This window comes from Suricata suricatta, chromosome 16, assembly GCF_006229205.1.
Source record: "Suricata suricatta isolate VVHF042 chromosome 16, meerkat_22Aug2017_6uvM2_HiC, whole genome shotgun sequence".
In the NCBI taxonomy this organism is placed as follows: domain Eukaryota; kingdom Metazoa; phylum Chordata; class Mammalia; order Carnivora; family Herpestidae; genus Suricata; species Suricata suricatta.
Window position 1 is genome coordinate 48,284,024 of NC_043715.1, and position 17,535 is coordinate 48,301,558.

General features: G+C 58.6%; 2 protein-coding genes across 4 annotated transcripts in view; both read left to right on the forward strand.

The window, feature by feature from the left end:
- Positions 1 to 6,702, forward strand: part of BCAM (basal cell adhesion molecule (Lutheran blood group)) — a 10,324-nt gene extending 3,622 nt beyond the window's left edge. The window contains exons 3-14 of the mRNA XM_029926055.1: positions 4 to 74; positions 230 to 326; positions 422 to 604; positions 1,012 to 1,148; positions 1,502 to 1,658; positions 3,620 to 3,735; positions 3,838 to 3,979; positions 4,380 to 4,516; positions 4,650 to 4,794; positions 4,888 to 5,032; positions 6,044 to 6,161; positions 6,270 to 6,702. Of these exons, the coding sequence (XP_029781915.1) occupies positions 4 to 74; positions 230 to 326; positions 422 to 604; positions 1,012 to 1,148; positions 1,502 to 1,658; positions 3,620 to 3,735; positions 3,838 to 3,979; positions 4,380 to 4,516; positions 4,650 to 4,794; positions 4,888 to 5,032; positions 6,044 to 6,161; positions 6,270 to 6,275 (1,454 nt within the window). The 3' untranslated portion in view covers positions 6,276 to 6,702. The remainder of the gene's footprint in view (positions 1 to 3; positions 75 to 229; positions 327 to 421; positions 605 to 1,011; positions 1,149 to 1,501; positions 1,659 to 3,619; positions 3,736 to 3,837; positions 3,980 to 4,379; positions 4,517 to 4,649; positions 4,795 to 4,887; positions 5,033 to 6,043; positions 6,162 to 6,269) is intronic.
- The window catches only part of NECTIN2 (nectin cell adhesion molecule 2), a 160,618-nt gene that overhangs the window by 119,466 nt on the left and 23,617 nt on the right, over positions 1 to 17,535 (forward strand). For 2 of the 3 annotated variants that reach the window (XM_029926573.1, XM_029926575.1), the window contains exon 1: positions 14,081 to 14,398. The exons of the other annotated variant lie outside the window; for it this stretch is intronic. In XM_029926573.1, coding sequence (XP_029782433.1) covers positions 14,308 to 14,398 — 91 coding nt within the window. In that variant the 5' untranslated portion in view covers positions 14,081 to 14,307. Of the gene's footprint in view, positions 1 to 14,080; positions 14,399 to 17,535 lie in introns of those variants that run through there. 3 annotated transcript variants of the gene reach the window in all.

The following is a 17,535-nucleotide window of genomic DNA, read 5'->3' on the forward strand; positions in this document are numbered from 1 at the left end:
CAGCCAAACCGGAGGCCACTGAGGTCTCCCCGAACAAAGGGATCCTGTCCGTGGTGGATGAGTCTGCCCAGGAGGTATCTGGGGCTAGACCTCGATTCCAGGGTCCTGGGGGTTGAGGGGGCTGGAGGAGGTTTGCACTCCTGCATCCTGGGGGAAGGAGAGGCGGGGGGGGGGGGGGGGGGGAGTCCTGGGTCAGAAGAGCCCAGGGCCACACCCGTGTCTGCCGCAGATCGCCACCTGCCACAGCCGCAACGGGAACCCGGCGCCCCAGATCACGTGGTATCGAAACGGGCAGCCGTTGGAGGTGCCCATGGAGGTGAACTCAGGTGAGCGGCCAAGGGGCCTGGCTGGCCGTGAGGTGGAGCCGGGTGGCGGCGGCCGCTGGCTGGCCATGGCCGACCGCCTCCTCTGTCCCCGCCAGCCGGCTACATGACCAGCCGCACGGTCCGGGAGGCCTCGGGCCTGCAGTCCCTCACCAGCACCCTCTACCTGCGGCTCCAGAAGGCCGACCGCGACGCCAGCTTCCTCTGCTCAGTGCGGTACGACCTGCCGGCGGGCCAGCACGACCTCCTGGACAGCCCTCCCTTCCACCTCACCCTGCACTGTGAGTCCCTGCCCGTCCCCGCCTCCTCCCTGGCCCTGGCCCCGGCCCCCAAGCCTCAAGTGGCCCCGTCCTGACTTCTGAAGCCCACGGGCTTCGCAACTAAACCTGTCCCGCCCTTTCTCTGGAATCCCACATGAACCGGCGCCCATCCTGACCTCTGACCCTTGACCTTGACCTCTGACCCTTGACCACTACTCTCAGCTCAGCTTGACCTGTGACCTCCGGTCACTGATCTCAGCAGGAGTGTGAACCAAATCTATGACAGATGTGACCTCCACCCTTTGACTGACCCTTTGCTGGGGGCCTGACCTCTCTCCCTGAACCCCGCCCTCGCCTTTCGCCCTTGACCCTTGACCCTGCTCGCGAGTCTGCCCTGACCAGTCATCCCACTTTGCCCTTTCCCTTAGATCCCACGGAACACGTGGAATTCTGGATGGACAGCCCCTCCGCCACCGGGGGCTGGGTTCGCGAGGGAGACTCTGTCCAGCTGCTCTGCCGGGGGGACGGCAGCCCCAACCCGGAATACACATTCTTCCGCCTTCAGGTGACTCACCCCGTCGTTCCTGTGGATGTCCTGGGCCCTGACCTCTGTGACATGTTGGCCTCTGCCAACTCCTGACCTTTCAGCTGGGTGACCCCTGGCTTAGCAAGGCTCCTGCCTGTTGACTGAGGTGCTCACAGCACCTCTGAGCCCTGATTCGAGAGAGTGCTAACTGAGCGTGAGAGCCGACTCGGGTAACCCCTGGCCTGGTGGGGCCTCTGCCCCTTGGCTCGAGTGGGCTCTGATCTAGAATGACGCTAACCTAGGGTGACCCTGACCCATCAGGACCCCCTCCCACCCCCCGCTCCCGGACCAGGGCGGCTCCTGAGCCGGGCTCCTCGTACCTGGTCACCCAGGACAAGCAGGAGGACGTGCTGAAAACAAACCTGGAGGGGAACTTGACCCTGGAGGGGATTCAGCGGGGCCAGAGCGGGACCTATGGCTGCAGGGTGGAGGACTACGACGCCGCCGAGGACGCGGAGCTCTCCAAAACCATGGAGCTGCGCGTGGCCTGTGAGCGCCCCGGGGAGTGGGCGGGCCCTGGCACCGGCGGGCTCCTCGCCCTCACGCCCACACAGCCCTACCGGCCACCCTTTCTCTCCATTTCCGGGGTCCTCGTCCTGGTCTGGATGGTCTGCTCTGCTCCCCGGGTGCTTGCCCCAGCCCCCTCCAGTCTCTCACACGAGGTAGCCAGACAGCTCACTCCAAAGCACAAACCTGACCGCCCCCCCAACTGCTCCGAACCTGCCGTGGCTCCCCAGTGCCCCCAGGAGAAAGTCCGCACGATCCACCCCGGCCTTCAAGGCCCACTTGGCTGGCTCACCTTTGGCTGGGACCCATCTCCCTGCCAAGGCAGTCTCCTCATCCTAGCCAAGCTCCTTCGTCATTTTCAGGTTAGCACCCCTGCTTTCCACCATCCACTTCTAGCCAGGCTCCAGGGACCCAGCCTTCTAGAAAGCCTTCTTAGTCGGCTTGCATCCGAGCCCTGTGCAAAAGCCCTGTTCCTCCTTGGCACTCCTTCTGCCTCCTTTCCCGGGGCTAGACCCTGAGACCCGGTTTGGGGAGACATCTGGGAACAAGACAGCCCTGCCTCCACCTTCACAGAAATCCCAGTCCATTAGGGAGAGCGGTGGTTAGTGCTGAATGAGCCGCTTTGAGTAGCGATGGAGTGTCTATGGGGACCGACGCAGAGTGGGGGGGGGGGGGCCTGGCCAGGCGAGCGGGGACTGTTCTAGATGGAGGATGTCACAGGCCCCGTCCTTTCCGTTCCCCGGGAGGCAGATTCGGACCCGGAGAGCTGCACACGGGAGGTTTATTATGGGAAGCGCCTTGGGATCCCCACCGATGGAGGCTGGAGAGGGGATGGACCCAGGAGTGAACAGACGTAGAGGATTGGTATCGGGTTCAGTCTAAAAGCCTCAGTCGGCCCTGTGGGGCACTGGGAATCTGGGATGGCCGCCTCGGGGGTAAGAGAGCTGGGCTCTCATCGCCCCACACCATCCGGGCACTGCACGTGGCCTGCCCGAGGAAGGGGCGTGACCTTGAGCGAGGGGCTCTCTGCAGCCGAGGGCTGACAGCTGACATCCTTCCCAACAGCTGGGGGAGAACAAATCCTTCAGCACCAGAGAGGAAATCTGAGTGTCTGCCACGGGGGGGCCGGAGGGGCCTCCCTGAGAAGGGGCCCTTTGAGTAGGAAAACCAAAGAATGGGATCAGAAACATGAAGAGCCAGAAGAGGCGCTTCCAGGCAGAGGGAACAGCACGTGCGAAGGCCCTGAGGCAGGACCCAACATGGCGGACCCAAGAGAAACAGCAAGAGAGTAGGGTAGCTGGTATTTGGGACAAAGTGCGGTGAGAAGTGAGGTTGAGGAGGCAGGTAGAGGTCAGACCAAGCAGGATCCCAGGGGCTTTATCAAAGGATTTGGCCTCCATTGCCAAGGTTACCAGGTAACCACTGCGAGATTTCACACGGAGGGCGGGGCTGACCCGTGTGTGTTTTGAAAAAATCCAGCTGGCAGCTCTAGGGAGGAAGCCTGGCCAGTGGGGCACCCGGTGAGGAGGTGACTATGATGGTCCAGGCCATCGAACCCAGACATCAGAGACGGAGAAAAGTGGGAAGGGCCATTTCGAAGGCAGAGCAGACAGAGGCTCGATGAAAAGATGGGGGGGGGGTTGGGGGGTAAATCCGAGAAGGAACACCTCACCCCCCCCCCCCCGGTCATGCATTAACCGTGGGTCCACACATCAGCTCTGGAAGAAGGTGGCGAAGATGGACCTGTGTTTGGAGTTAGACATGGGCTCAAGGCTTGGCCTGGATGGGAAGCGAGGAGGAACACCGACAAACTCTACGTCGGGTTGGTCGGGTTGGTCGGGTTGTGCACTCCCGTCTGAACCCCCCCTCCCAGCCTCCCTGGAGAGCCCCTGCACCGAGCGGGTGAGGGTCCGGGGAAGCTGACAGTCTGCACCCCCCTCCAGACCTGGACCCTCTCGAGCTCAGCACCAGGGAGGAACTTTCCTTACCCTTGGGTAACAGTACAGCTGTGAACTGCTCCGTCCAAGGTCTGCCCACGCCGGCCCTGCTCTGGACCAAGGTAAGAGAGAAAGGGGCCCCCCAGCCCTGGGACCACGCTCTCCCTTCGCCCCACCCCTCCCTCACACCCGCCCACCTGGCCGCCGCCTCTTCTCCCTGCCAGGACTCAGTGCCCCTGGGGAGCGGCCCCACGCTCTCGCTCAGCTCCCTCACCTTCGATTCTGCGGGCACCTACGTTTGCGAGGCCTCCATGCCCACCATCCCCCGCCTCAGCCGCACCCAGAGCTTCAAGCTGCTGGTCCAAGGTTCGGGATCGGGATGGGGCAGCTTTGGTTGCGGACAGTGGGGAGTGGGGGGCCGGGACAAACGAGCCGGGCTGGTCCCTCTGTCTTCTGTCCCTTACCCTCTCTGTCCATCTCTTTCTTTCTTTCTTTTTTTTTTATATGTTTATTTTTGAGAGAAAGAGCATGAGCGGGGGACAGGCAAAGAGAGAGGGAGACACAGAATCCAAAGCAGGCTCCGGGCCCCGAGCTGTCAGCACAGAGCCCGACATGGGGCTCGAACCCACAAACTGTGAGATCATGACCTGAGCCGAAGTCGGACACTCAACCGACTGAGCCACCCAAGTGCCCCTGTCCTCTTTCTCTTCCCCCCCTTCCCCTTCTCCGATGGGCCTCTTGCTCTCCCCTCCCCCGCCTCCCACAGGACCACCAGAATTAAGGGCCGAAGAGACCCAGCCCAGGAGTGAGGGCAGCTGGAGGGAAGGAGATGAAGTCAGGCTGGTGTGCTCTGCCCGTGGCTACCCGGAGCCCAAACTCAGCTGGAGCCAACTGGGGGGCAGTGTAAGGGACCGTCCTCTGCCCGTGGGACCCAGGCGCCCTGGCCCTTGGGGAACTCTGCCCCCTCTCCATCTTCCCCTCTGCCCTCACCCGAGCCCTTGAGCCCACGGCCCGGGGCTCATCCAAGCCTCCACAGCCAGCAGAGCCGGCCCTCGGAAGGCAGGGTTGGGTGAGCAGCACCCTGACCCTGAAGGTGACCAGTGCCCTGAGCAGAGACGGCGTCTCTTGTGAGGCCTCCAACCCCCACGGGAACGCCCGGCACGTGTTCCACTTCGGCTCAGGTGAGGAACTGCAGGGGGCACGGGGGCCTTGCGTGGGGGCAGGCAGAGCGCTGCCATCTGACAGCTCCCCCCCCCCCCGTCCTGTCCCTGCAGTGGCCCCCCAGACTGCCCAGGCCGGAGTGGCTGTCATGGCCGTGGCCGTCAGCGTGGGCCTCCTGCTCCTGGTCGTTGCCGCCTTCTATTGCATGAGACGCAGGGGCCGCCCCGGTTGCTGCCGGCGGGGAGAGAAGGGGGCTCCGTGAGTGGCCTGCATCCTTGGAATTGACTTCTGTAACCGACCCCCAGCCCTGCACCCAACCTCAAGCCCAAACCCAGCCCGTGCGGCCAACCTCAGCTGCCTCCTGTCCTCAACCCCCCACCCAGACCCCAACCCCAACCTGCATCTTATATTCAACCCCAAACCTCAATCCATCCCCAACCCCATTGCCAAATGCAATGCAGTCCATCTCCAACCTCACACCTAATCCATACCACCCCGTCCATGACCATCCCCAAGGCCAAGTGCACTCCCGCCCCATCTCCTCTGCCACCCAGATCTCATCCTCCCCAATCCCAAACCCGGTTTATAGCCAACCTCAAAGCTGTCTGCATCCAACCTCTCCAACCCTGACCATATCTGCCTCCTCAACACCAGACCCCACCACACCCCTAGCCTCACTCTGAACCCCAATGTCTCCCTCAGCTGCATCCCCGGCTCCAAGGCCCTTCATCCTCACCTTGTCCCCATTCCTTTGTTTAAGTTTGTTTATTTTGAGGGAGAGAAAGAGAGAGAGATTGTGAGCAGGGAAAGGGCAGAGAGAGAGAGAGAGAGAGAGAGAGAGAGAGAGAGAGAGAGAATCCCAAGCAGTCTCCATACTGTCAGCACATAGCCTAATACGGGGCTCGATCTCACGGACCGTGGGATCATGACCTGAGCCGAAACCAAGACCTGGGCTCTTCACCGACTGAGCCACCAGGCGCCCCGCCGTGTTCCTGTTCCTAACTCTGATCCCGTCTGCCTCTAACCTCTCCTGAGCCTGGACACATGGCCACCTCCACTCCAAACCGCAGCCACCTCCAAACCCGTCCGCGGAGATGACCCCAACTAAGTCACCATTCCCAACTCCTACTGCATCCTCCCCACCCATCCCTAACCCCAAAGTCTTTCCCATCCCCCACCCCATCCCATTCAGAACAGCCACGTCCTCAGTCCCTCCCTCAGGCATCACAGCCTCCTACATGGCCACCAACATGTTGCCTCCTTTCCCAGGCCACCTGGGGAGCCAGAGCTGAGCCACTCAGGGTCTGAGCGGCCTGAGCAGAAGGGTCTTCTCACAGGAGGTGCCTCTGGAGGACCCAGGCGTGGCAGCGGGGGCTTCGGAGATGAGGTGGATAAGGGCCTGGGCCCCCTGATGGTGGGGGGAGCTGCAGGGTGTGTGGGGTGCAATGGCCTCCGTGGGCACAGGCGGGGGCTGACCTCTCTACCTTGTCCCCAGTGCTGAGCCCAAGGGCCTCCGAGAGGCTGCACTGGACCGACATCAGAGAATCAGCGTCAGAGAACCAGGCCTGCTTGTGCCTCCGACTGCCCCCACCTTCCCACTTCGCAGGGGCCCTCCCTTCCCTTCCTTCCTCTGCAGGGGTGGGAGGGAGGGTGGGGAGGAGGGGACCTTCCTCCAGGGAATGTGACTCTCAGGCCCCAGAATAGCTCCTGGACCCAAGCCCAGGGCCTGGCCCGGGACAGGACAAGGCTCCAAGGCTCCAAGGCTCTGAGGGTCGGCTGGCTAGGGCGATTTTTACCTCCTGCCCCCATTGTTGGTCCCCCACCCCACCTACCACATAGTCTGACACTGGATCTGGGCCCCGCCCCCACCCCAACGCCATCATCTGTGGACACTGGAGTCTGGAATAAATGCTGTCTGTCACATCACACCATGCAGTGGCCAGAGCCTCCTGTGGGGATTGAGAAGAGAAGGGGGCGCAGGTGACACTCCCCATCCCCCTTGCAAGACCTGGGAGACGTCTGATGTCACGGAGAAAGAATAAGAAAGAGAGCTGAGCGTGGAAGAGCGAGGTGCCAAGGGTCTCGAGGGTGCAGCGCCGGCTCGGAGGGTGGGGTGCTCTTTCCCATAAGTAAAATTCTCAGTCTCGCTCCTGGAACCCACGAGGGAATTGAGGCTGGCTGGGAGCTGTGGAGCAGACGGAATCAGGGATGGAGCTGCGCCCTCTGAGAAGGGCATGGTGTCTGCAACTGAGGATTCCCCAGGGAAGCAGGGGTGGCTTGGAGAGGGACCCGCAAAAGGGTTTCCGGGGCAGCAGAGAGAGAGAGCAGAACCAGTGAGGCCAGTTAGAGAGACTTGCTGAGGCAAAGGACAAGCGATTTCAGAGAGGGATGCAAAGACGGGAGGGTGGGGGAGGGGTGGACTGCAGAAGCTCAGAGATAAGAGAGAGAGACAGATGTGGGGAGAGAGAGGCAGAGACTGACGAATAGGGACTAGGAGAGGAGCAGAACTGGGACTCAAAGACAAGGGCAGTCGAGAAAGGAAAGCAAGTGAGGCCGAAAGGAGCAGCTGAGAAGCAGCGGGAGGGTGGTGGGAGGTGGGTATGTGCGACCTTGGCCGAGGGGCCACCTCCCTGAACCCATCAAATGGAGTTCAGTCATACCTGGCAACCACACCTGCGTCTCTGTCCTCAGTGTGCTCATCCACAAAATGGACAACCTAAGGGAGCCTCCTGGTAGGTGACTGATTGCCAAGTTCCCCTGGAACACAAGAGCTCATCAGCCTAATTAAGGTGCCTCGATCCCGCTGTTTATGGAAGCAGCTTAAAATAAATGAGAGAAGCCGGAGAAAAGAGAGGGAGCAGTTACCACACTTAGATCGGGGCGCGCACGATCCAAGGTCCCCACCACCTGAGTTCCGGGGCCCACACAACTCCGGAGTCGTGACCCCCATGGTGTGGCTCTGACGACCACAGGGGAGGGCGAACCAGGGGGCTCTGTGCCCAGAAGGGTGTCAGGGCTGTGTGGGGACAAATGCCCCCAGCCACGACTGGAGCTGTTTGAAAACTCACATGGCAGCCATGGCTTTTACCCACATGGCTTGGGCCCAGGACGCAGGGACCAGCTGGAGCCAGCAGCAGGAAGGGCCTACGGACACCTGGATACGTGGGGCTTACTCGACCCTTCCATCCTCCCCACCTCTATTCAAATCATTCTTATTCAGATATTTTTTCCCTTTAAGTAGGCTCCATGCCCAACTTGGGGCTTGAACTCCACCCTGAGATCAAGAGTCGCAAGTTCTACCAACTGAGCCAGCCAGATGCCCCCTATGTTCAAATTATTCTTGGGGCGCCTGAGTGGCTCAGTCAGTTGAACGGTTGAATGTCCGGCTTCGGCTTAGGTCATGATCTTGCGGTTTGTGGGTTCAAGTCCTGCGTCGGACTCTGTGCTGACAGCTCAGAGCCTAGAGCCTGCTTCAGATTCTGTCTCCATCTCTCTCTGTCCCTCCCCTGCTCGTGCTGTCTCTCTCTGTCTCTCAAAAATAAATTAAAAAACATAAACATTTTTAAAAAATTATCCTTTCTTTTTTATTTTTTTTATTTATTTTTGAGACAGAGAGAGGCAGCACGAGCAGGGGAGGGTCAGAGAGAGAGGGAGACACAGAATCTGAAGCAGGCTCCAGGCTCTGAGCTAGCTGTCAGCACAGAGCCTGATGCGGGGCTCGAACCCACGATCCGTGAGATCATGGCCTGAGCCGAAGCCGGACGCTTAACCGACTGAGCCACCCAGGCGCCCCCAAAAATTATTCTTAATATGTGTACCAAGCCTGTGTGAATTGCTCCCCTTTTTTAGTTTATTTATTTTGAGAGAGAGAGAGCACACAGCGGGGGATGGAGACAGAGAGAGAATCCCAAGCAGGCTCCACAATGTCAGTGCAGAGCCTGATGCAGGGCTTGAACTCGCCAACCATAAGATCGTGACCTGAGCCGAAATCAAGAGTCAGATACTCAACTGACTGAGCCACCCAGCCGCCCCTGTGAGTTGCTTCTTGAAATCCATCCTTTGTTTCATCATCTGTCTGTCTCCTTGTGTGGCTTTCTTGTTTTCTTCTATATGGCAGAAATGAATAGTCTTTAAAAAGAAATATAGCAGAAACGTACAGAGGACCAAAGACTAGTTAGGAGAATTTGATAACCATGGAAAGTGTTTACTTTTATTTTTTTTAATGTTTTTTTAAATTTATTTTTGAGAGACAGAGATAGAGTGAGCATGGGAGGGTCAGAGAGAGAGGGAGACACAGAATCTGAAGCAGGCTCCAGGCTCTGAGCTAGCTGTCAGCACAGAGCCTGACGCGGGGCTCGAACCCATGAACTGTGAAATCATGACCTGAGCTGAAGTTGGACACTTAACCGACTGAGCCACCCAGGCGCCCCTTAATTTTTTGTTTTTACATTTATTTATTTTTGAGAGACAGAGAGAGCAGAGCACAAATGGAGGAGGGGCAGAGACAGGGGGAGACACAGAATCTGAAGCAGGCTCCAGGCTCTGAGCTAGCTGTCAGCACAGAGCCCCAAGCAGGGCTCGAACCCACGAACTGAGAGATCATGACCTGAGCCGAATCTGATGCTCAACTGACTGAGCCCTCCAGGCGCCCCACCATGGCAAGTGTTTATACGAAGCCTGTCACAGAGTACATTTTCAGTACATGTTTATTTTTAGCATCATCATGCAAGGAAAATGGAGGGACAGAGAGAAAAGCAAAATAGGGTCCCTTGGTCCAGGGAAGGGACCAGGTGGAGAGAGATACCACTGTTAGAAGAGACATTGGTCAGGGGGGATCTGGGGAGCTGGAGAGGGGTGAGCAGATGGCTGGGGGAGGGAAGGGAGGGGAGAAAGGCGATCTTTATGCTCAGCACCTGGTCCTTGAGTTAATGAGAGGAGGGTCCTGGCCTGCCTCCCAGGAGGGCATACATTTGCATAAAGGTTCCTCATCTGCATGGCATCCCAGGCAATTTGCATATAGATGGCAGCCTGTGCCCTCAGTCTGACCCTTCTCACCTTGGCCAAGAGTCTGGGAGAAGGGGCAAGAGGGAGCTCCTGCAGGATCTGGGGCTCCAGGAAGTAAAAGCTAAGTTTGTAGTAAACTACCCTTGTTGACAACCTTCTGTGGCTCCCTATTGCTCTCAAGTGGAGGAGCCGCCCTTCACCTGGCATTTAGGACCTAAGATGTTGCCCGTCACGCACAGCCCTCGGTTCTCTCTCTCACTCATGCCCCCACACCCCACCCCGCTGCCTGTGTCTTCATGACTTAGCTATTCCTGGAATGCCCTTCCCCATTTCCCCCCTTGTCATAAATCTTGCCTGTCCTTCAAAGCCTGTCCTTGAAGGATTCTGCAGTTTTCACTCCCACTTTCCTTTCCTGGCAACTTTACAGGAATCTGTGCCTCTTTGGGACTCCTATGGATTTTATTAGTAAGGATATGTTTGGTTGCAATTGACCAAAAAAAAAAAAAGGAAGTTAAAAAATGTGTGTAAATGAAAAGGGAAATTATTCACTCGTATAATCAGGATGATCAAAGGCATAGCTGGATCCAGGGGCTCAAATAGTCTCATCAGAAATCTGTCCTGAGTGCTTGGGTGGCTCAGTCAGTTAAGCATCTGACTCCTTTTTTTTTTTTTTTTTTTTTTTTTTTTAGTTTATGTATTTTGAAAGAGGGAGGGAGAATGGGGAGGGGCAGAGAGAGAGAGAATCCCAAGCTGGCTCTGAGCTCTCAGCAAGGAGCCCAACGTGGGGCTTGATCTCATGAATTGAACCATGAGATCATGACCTGAGCTAAAATCAAGAGTCAGTCACTTAGGGGCGCCTAGGTGGCTCAGTCGGTTGGGTGTCCAACTTCAGCTCAGGGCATGATCTCATGGTTCCTGAGTTCGAGCCCTGCATCTGGCTCTGTGGTGATAGCTCAGTACCTGGAGCCTGCTTCCGATTCTGTGTCTCCCTCTCTCTCTCTGCCCCTCCCCTGCTAATGCTCTGTCTCTGTCTCTCTCAAAAACGAATAAACATTAAGAAAAATGTAAAAAAAAGAGAGAGAGTGTCAGTCACTTAACTGACTGAGCCACTCAGGTGCTCTAAGTCACTGAATCTTGGTGTCTCTGAATCTTGATATCCGCTCAAGTCTTTATTTTTTATTTTTTATTTTTTATGTTTGTATATTTTTGAGAAACAGAGCGTGAGCAGGGGCAGAGAGGGAAGGAGACAGACTCTGAAGCAGGCTCCAGGCTCTAAGCTGTCAGCACAGAGCCTGAGGTGGGGCTTGAACTCACAAACTGGGAGATCATGACCTGAACCGAAGTTGACTGCTTAACCGACTGAGCCACCCAGGTGCCCCATCAACTCAAGTCTTAATCTCAGGGCTCTGAACCCAAACCTTGTGTTGGGGTGTGAAGCCTACTTTTAAAAAATAAATAACAAAACAAGATAAAATAATCAAATAAAAATCTTATCGAAAAAAGTGTGTTTCTTTTTTTTAATTTTTTTTAATGTTTTATTTATTTTTGATACAGAGAGAGACAGAGTATGAGAGGGGGAGGGTCAGAGAGAGAGGGAGACACAGAATCGGAAGCAGGCTCCAGGCTCCCAGCTAGTGGTCAGCACAGAGCCCGACGCGGGGCTCGAACCCACGAACGTGAGATCTGACCTGAGCCGAAGCCGGAGGCTTAACCGACTGAGCCACCCAGGCGCCCCTAAAAAGTGTGTTTCTTTACTATTCATTCAAGAGGAAGTCTCAGGGCAAATTCCCATTGGGTGGGAATGGGCCCCACCCCCACCCCTGAACCAATCCCAGTGGCGGAGGGATCAAATGCACTGCTTGGCCAGGACAGAATCAGGCTCACTCCAAACCGGAAGGACTGAGTGCAGGGGATGCCCTATATAAAACCTTGGTGGTAGGGCAGTAGACAGGCAGGGTGGTAGGGAAGAAGAAAAAGAGGTTACGGGTTGCCAGGCAGGTAAATACTTGGCACCAACTCCAAAGCTCCCATCAGGAAGACTTTGGCCTTGTGCCCGTACCTCCCCGGCGGCTGTGGCTCTTCAGGAAGTGCCATGGGACCTCTCAACACTGAAAGTTGGCTTCTCAGGCATGAGCCCCACCCAGGCATTTGTCAACAAACATGGCAGTGCTCAGCCGTAAGCCTGTCCGCTTCTGCATGTGAGGGGCCATAGAGTCCATCTTCCTTCCCTGGGGCTTCCCTCCTGGGTTCCCAATATGCCCACCAAGAATGGCCAGGAGGGCTGAGCTCACTCACTGAGAGGCCCAGAAAAGAGCAGGTGCGAACCTGGGGACTGCGTGTTTTGTCGAAGGGAGAAAGGCAAGTGGGGAGAGAGGCAAGGATACTACAAAGCAAATTAGTAGCAAAGCCCTCACTCAAAGCCGGAGATCCTGACCCTCTAGTCTGGCCCCAGACTGGGGAGAGGACAAAGAGATCACATTTATTATCCACCTACTTGTCCAGCTGCGCTAATACCAGGCCTGTGCCAAGCCCGAGATACATGCTCTCCGGAGGCCATGTAGGGTAGAGAGGATCAGAGCAGAGACTGCCGGGGTTAAATCCCCTGCTTCTTCCTTTCTTGCTGGGTGGCCCCCGGATTTGCCATTTTGTAACTCTGTTGGGCCAAGTCGCTTTCTTCTCTCTGTGCCTCAGTTTCCTCATCCCCTAGGGTCAAGTGTGGGTTATTTGAGATAAGACTTACAGTGTCCCTGGCACTACATACAGTTATTAATAGTATTAGAAGACTTGAAGACAGGCATTAAGAGTCTCTCCTACTCGAGACCTTGCCCTTGGGGGACGAGAGCTGGGGCGTGTGATGTGGGAAAGGAGGCTAAGTCTAGGGGCTCCTCTTGCTGGGGACAAGGTTTCAAGCATTTGCCCCCAGCAGATCAGCACCCACACCGGAGAGGAACCGGAAAGGAGGGATTTCGGGCGCTCAGTGGCATCCCCTCCCCTCAGTCTCCCGCTTCCCGCCCTCACCCCGACACACTGGGCGGCTTCACCAGCTCCCCCGGTCAGCCCCAGGAATGTGAAGAGGTAGGTGGGGGTGGGGAGGAGCGGGCGCCGCTGGAGAGAGACAAAGGGGCCGAGTCAGAGCGAGAGACACAAAGACGCGAGGAGGCTGGGAAGATAGGAGAAGTGGGACAAGGACAAGGGGAGGGACCGGCGGAATCTGGAGGCCCGACCCTAGCCCAGCCCCGCAGGGCCAGCGGAGCGCGGGGGCCGGTCTGTGCTGCCCCCTGGCGGGAGGCCGCGGTCACGGGCAAGTACGGACCAAACGCCCGAAAAGAGGACAGGGGGGAGGCAGGGAGCGAGAGCCACAGAGAACAGAGGCAGGAACACAGACGTCCAGAGGGACGGAGAAGAGAAACGAGAAGACACATCGAGACACAGAGACAGAGTCAAAGGGATGGAAAGAGACCAAGTGACACAGGAACGGTGATAGAAAGACAAAGAGCAGAAGCACGAGAAACAAAGCGACACCGACACGTGAGGACTCAAGGGACGAAGGAGATCCAAAGACAGTGAGGGACACAAAGCCAGAGACACTGAGAGAGGCACAGAGAAATCTGGAAAGGAATGGCGCAGCGACGCCCAGAGTCCGAGGCAGAGATTAGAAAGACACAGAATAAACAAGACGCACCCAGTTGCGAGACAGATACTAGGTGAGAGGCTAGAACCAGGGAAGTCTCGTCTCGGGCTCGGTGGGGGAGTGGGGGTGGTTTCAGCTTGGGGGCGGGGCTCCAGAGGGGGCGGGCCCAAGAGAACCCACGTGCTTCACGCAGGTGTGACGGCGCTTCAGCTAATGCTGAAGAGGCGGGGATAGAACTTCGCGCGGGGCTGAGACCAGGCGGGACTGAGTTTCTGGGAAGAGGCTGGACCCACTGCCAGTGGAGAGGGTGGGCGGGGCCTTCGTTGGGGCGTGGCTTCAGGGGGCGGAGAACGCTGTAAGCTCCGGAGAGGGCGTGACAGAATCTTAACAAGCCACCCGGAGACGGGGGCGGGGCGCGAGAGGCCTCCTAGGGGGCAAAAGGGGTGGGGCTTGAACGCCAGGGGAGGCGGAGATTAAATTCTGGGGGCGGGGCAACATCGACTCCTGGGGAGACGCAGGTGTAAAATCCTGGGAGGGGGCGGGCGCAGAATACTGGGCGGGGCGGGAGTAAAATCCCGGGGAGGTTCGGCGTGGAATCTCAGAGAGGGAGGGACATCGCGAGCGAGAGGGGCCAGAGCCCAAGGTCGGCTCCGCGGGGGGGGAGGGAAGGGGTGGGTCCTGTGACGTCAGCGAGTCCGAGCTGCCTGGGAGGAGGCTGGGGCCGGGGGCGCCGAGCAGGGAGAGCCCGGCCCCGAGAGCAGAGCCGCGGGAGAAGAGCGGGCGGGAGCCGGCCGGGAGCCGGAGCCCCTCAGGCACTTGCTCGACCGCCCAGCCGATCGGCGCTCACGGAGTGGCCCGCAGGCCCCCGCCCGGGCCCATTCCCACCCCGGGCCCCTCCATGGCCCGGGCCGCAGCCCTCTCGCCGTCGAGATCGTCGCCGACTCTGCCTCTCCTGACGCTGCTGCTGCTGCTGCTGCTCCGGGAAACCGGTGAGAAATCGCAGACGCCCACCCCCCACGCGGACCGAACCCCTTCCCCACCTTCGGAGGAGGGGAAGACTGAGCACTTTCCCGCTCTACCCCCTGTTCACCGAGCCCCGGCCCCACCGACTCCGACCCTTATCTCTCTCCCCCGCCTTCCTAATCCCAACTCTCCATCCTACACCGGACTTCTCGGTTATCCCCTCCCCCTTCCTCGGACACTAACACCAAAAGGGTTAAATCTGAGTCTTCGCGCCCCCCACCCCACCCCGCACCGAGCTGTCAACCCGGATCTGAGGTTCGGTCACCGCTTCCCCGCTCAGGCATGTGGGGAATTTCTCCCCCCGCTCCCCAGCAGGAGGGTCGCGATGAGACAAGACCATCCCCCATTTTCCTTCTCCCAGGGTTGGGCGTTTGAGGCCTTGGGAGAACGGAGGGCAGGGGGCCAGATATCCAGGACCTCCAGAGGGGCCGGGGGCTAAGTTCCGGCGACCTAGGGAAGGGCCTGAGGACTCGGACCCGGGGCTTCAAGGAGCCGAAAGCTCTGACTCTTGGGACCCAGAAAACAAGGGGCTGGGGCCTGGCTCCTGGGCCCCAGACAGAATAGAGCTCGAGGTCCGTCGCTTGAGGCCCAAGTAGAATGAAGGCTAGGGGGTATATGTACTGGGGCCCTGGTCGAACTGGAGGCAGGAAGGGCTCAAACTTGGGTTCCAGATTGTGAGCAGGAGGCTCTGTCTCCTGGGTCCCAGGAAAAACGAGGTGTGGGGAGGGAGGGGAGGCCGAAGAGGCCCTATCTCGTGGGCTTCAGATTTAATTGTAGGCATCGGAATGTCTTCTGAGATCCAGGTATAAATGCGGGCAGAGCACCCGGTTCTTGGCTTCTAGACGTAATCAAGGGCCGGAGGCTCCATCTGGAAGCTGGAGCTCTCTCGGCCGTGTCCCCGGCAGAAAGAGGCCGAGGCCGGCCGGCTGGGACCCTTCCCTTCCCTTGTGCGCCGCCGGCTGGGACGTCCCTGGGGAAGTTTTACCGGTTTCACTTTAGCTGAACCCCGGCGGGGAGGGGCGGGGAGCTCTCCCCGGCTCCCGGTTCCGGACTCCCAGGTTTCGGGACCTTATCAATCCTGGAGTCGCGCCTGCGGAGCCGCCGCGGGGGGTGGGGTGGGGGTAGGGGTGGACGCGAGGAGCCGCCGCCCTAATCCCCCGCCCCTCCCTCTCCTCTGCCCACCGTCTCCCTCCCAGTCCCCTCAACCCCTCTGAGGGAGGGCCTAGCTCTCAGCGGAGGGAGAGGCTGGGACGAAACAGGTGAAGGTCCTGGCCCCGCCCCTCGCAGGTGACCCGGCTGTTTATTCCCAGCTAGAAACTCTGGATACTGGAGTTTCCCAAGGGTTTGCCCAGAAAGTGTAGGCGGGAGCGGAAGCGGGGGAGGGGACATGACATGGTCCACGGGGGAACCCTGAACCCTAGCTACCCCTCTGACCTCATTTTCCCCAGCTTGTCTCTGACTTGTATCGCAAGCCTTTACTCCGAGTTGGGTGCCGCCTCTCCCTTGGTGTCAGGGATAGGGAGATGAGGTCAGGACCTGCCACTTCTTCTGAGGAGAAACGCTCAGAACCCACCTTACCTTGAGCCAGGCTTTGACTTGTCGCGTGATCTCGTGGAGAATTTTAGATCCGCCCTCGAAGACAGGTCCCGTTCCCGTTTCCATTTTGCAGATGCGGTCGCAGAGGCTTAGAAAGGGCAAGCCCCATTCCCAGGGTCCCCAGCCAGTCAGTCCCCAGGAAGCCAGACGGCAGACTTCAGAGTCTTTCTTGGCTCTGTCCTGCCAGGTGCCTCTGAGCCTCCATTTCCTCCTTTGTGAAACAGAGATAGTAATTCCTTCCCTTCAGGGCCATTGGGAGGGTGCAGAGGCCTCTCTGAGCCCATGTGAAAGCTCTTAGCACCTGGAGAAGGAGCCTTCCTCTTTTCGACCCCTTACTTTTGTGCTCCCTCTTTCCTCTCTGCTTCTCTCCCTCTCTACCCCCTTTCCTCTCTCCCTCCGTCTCTTCCTCCTTCCCTCACTTTTTCTCAGCCTCCTTCCCTCTTCGTTTCTCACCTCTCTGCTTCTCTGGCTCTCTCATCTCTCACAGAGCTCTTTCTGTCTTTCCCTTCCGTCCATGTCTCTTGATCTGTCTCTAGCTCCTCAGCCTCCCTCCACCTGGCCCCTTGCTGGGCTGCCTCCTTCCCAGTTCTCCCTCGCCTTCACCCCTCATGCCAGTCAGCCAGGCAGCCCCACAGTAGAGGAGGGGGATGGGAGGTGAGGAACGGAGGTCCTGCTGTCTCCTCTCGTTAGCGAAGGGGGACTGGGCAGCGAGGGGGGGGTCCGCTCACATGCTAGGAGAGGAGAGCAGGGAACGGATACCCAAAGAGGGATGGAGACGGAAGCCAGGGCTGGGCAGAAGGCAACGGGGAATGCGGCAGGAGCAAATTTAGGGACGACAGGGTCAGAGACAAACACTTAGAATGGAGCCCAGAGATGGAGAGGACGAAATGCAGCCCCATGGTGGGGGGGGGGGGGGGGGGGGGGGGGGGGGGGGGGGGGGGGGGGGGGGGGGGGGGGGGGGGGGGGGGGGGGGGGGGGGGGGGACAGAAAGATGGTGAAGTGGGGCTAGAAGGGCAGAGGAGGGAGAGGGAGCTGGACAGAAACACCAGGATAAAGGCAGGAACAGCCTAAGGAGAGAGACTTAGAGCCTTGGTGACGGACTGGGCGCCCAGAAGCCCCCAGCCCTCAGTGACAGAGATGCCAGGACCCCCGGGGGTCAGGGCACAGACCAGTCTCAATAACAGCAGTATGTGGGGGGGGGGCACAGGAAGTGGTGGACAGAGAAAGGACAGGGAGTTAGGCACACTGGCCAGCTCCCCCGCCCCACCAGGGACGCTGTTACATTTTTAATGTCGCAGCCATGCTGAGAAATGGAGCAGGAGGGGGAGGAGAAGAGAGACCCAGCAAGGGGGCCCAGGCGTAGAGAAGGGTATCAGAGATGTGGAGAGACAGGCGGAGATGGGGAGACCCAGGAGGCAAGGAGGTCCCAGGGTCAGAGATATAGAGATACCATGAGAGATAGACACCAGAAATCCTGAGAGTTTAGAGACACGCCAGGAGTCCATGC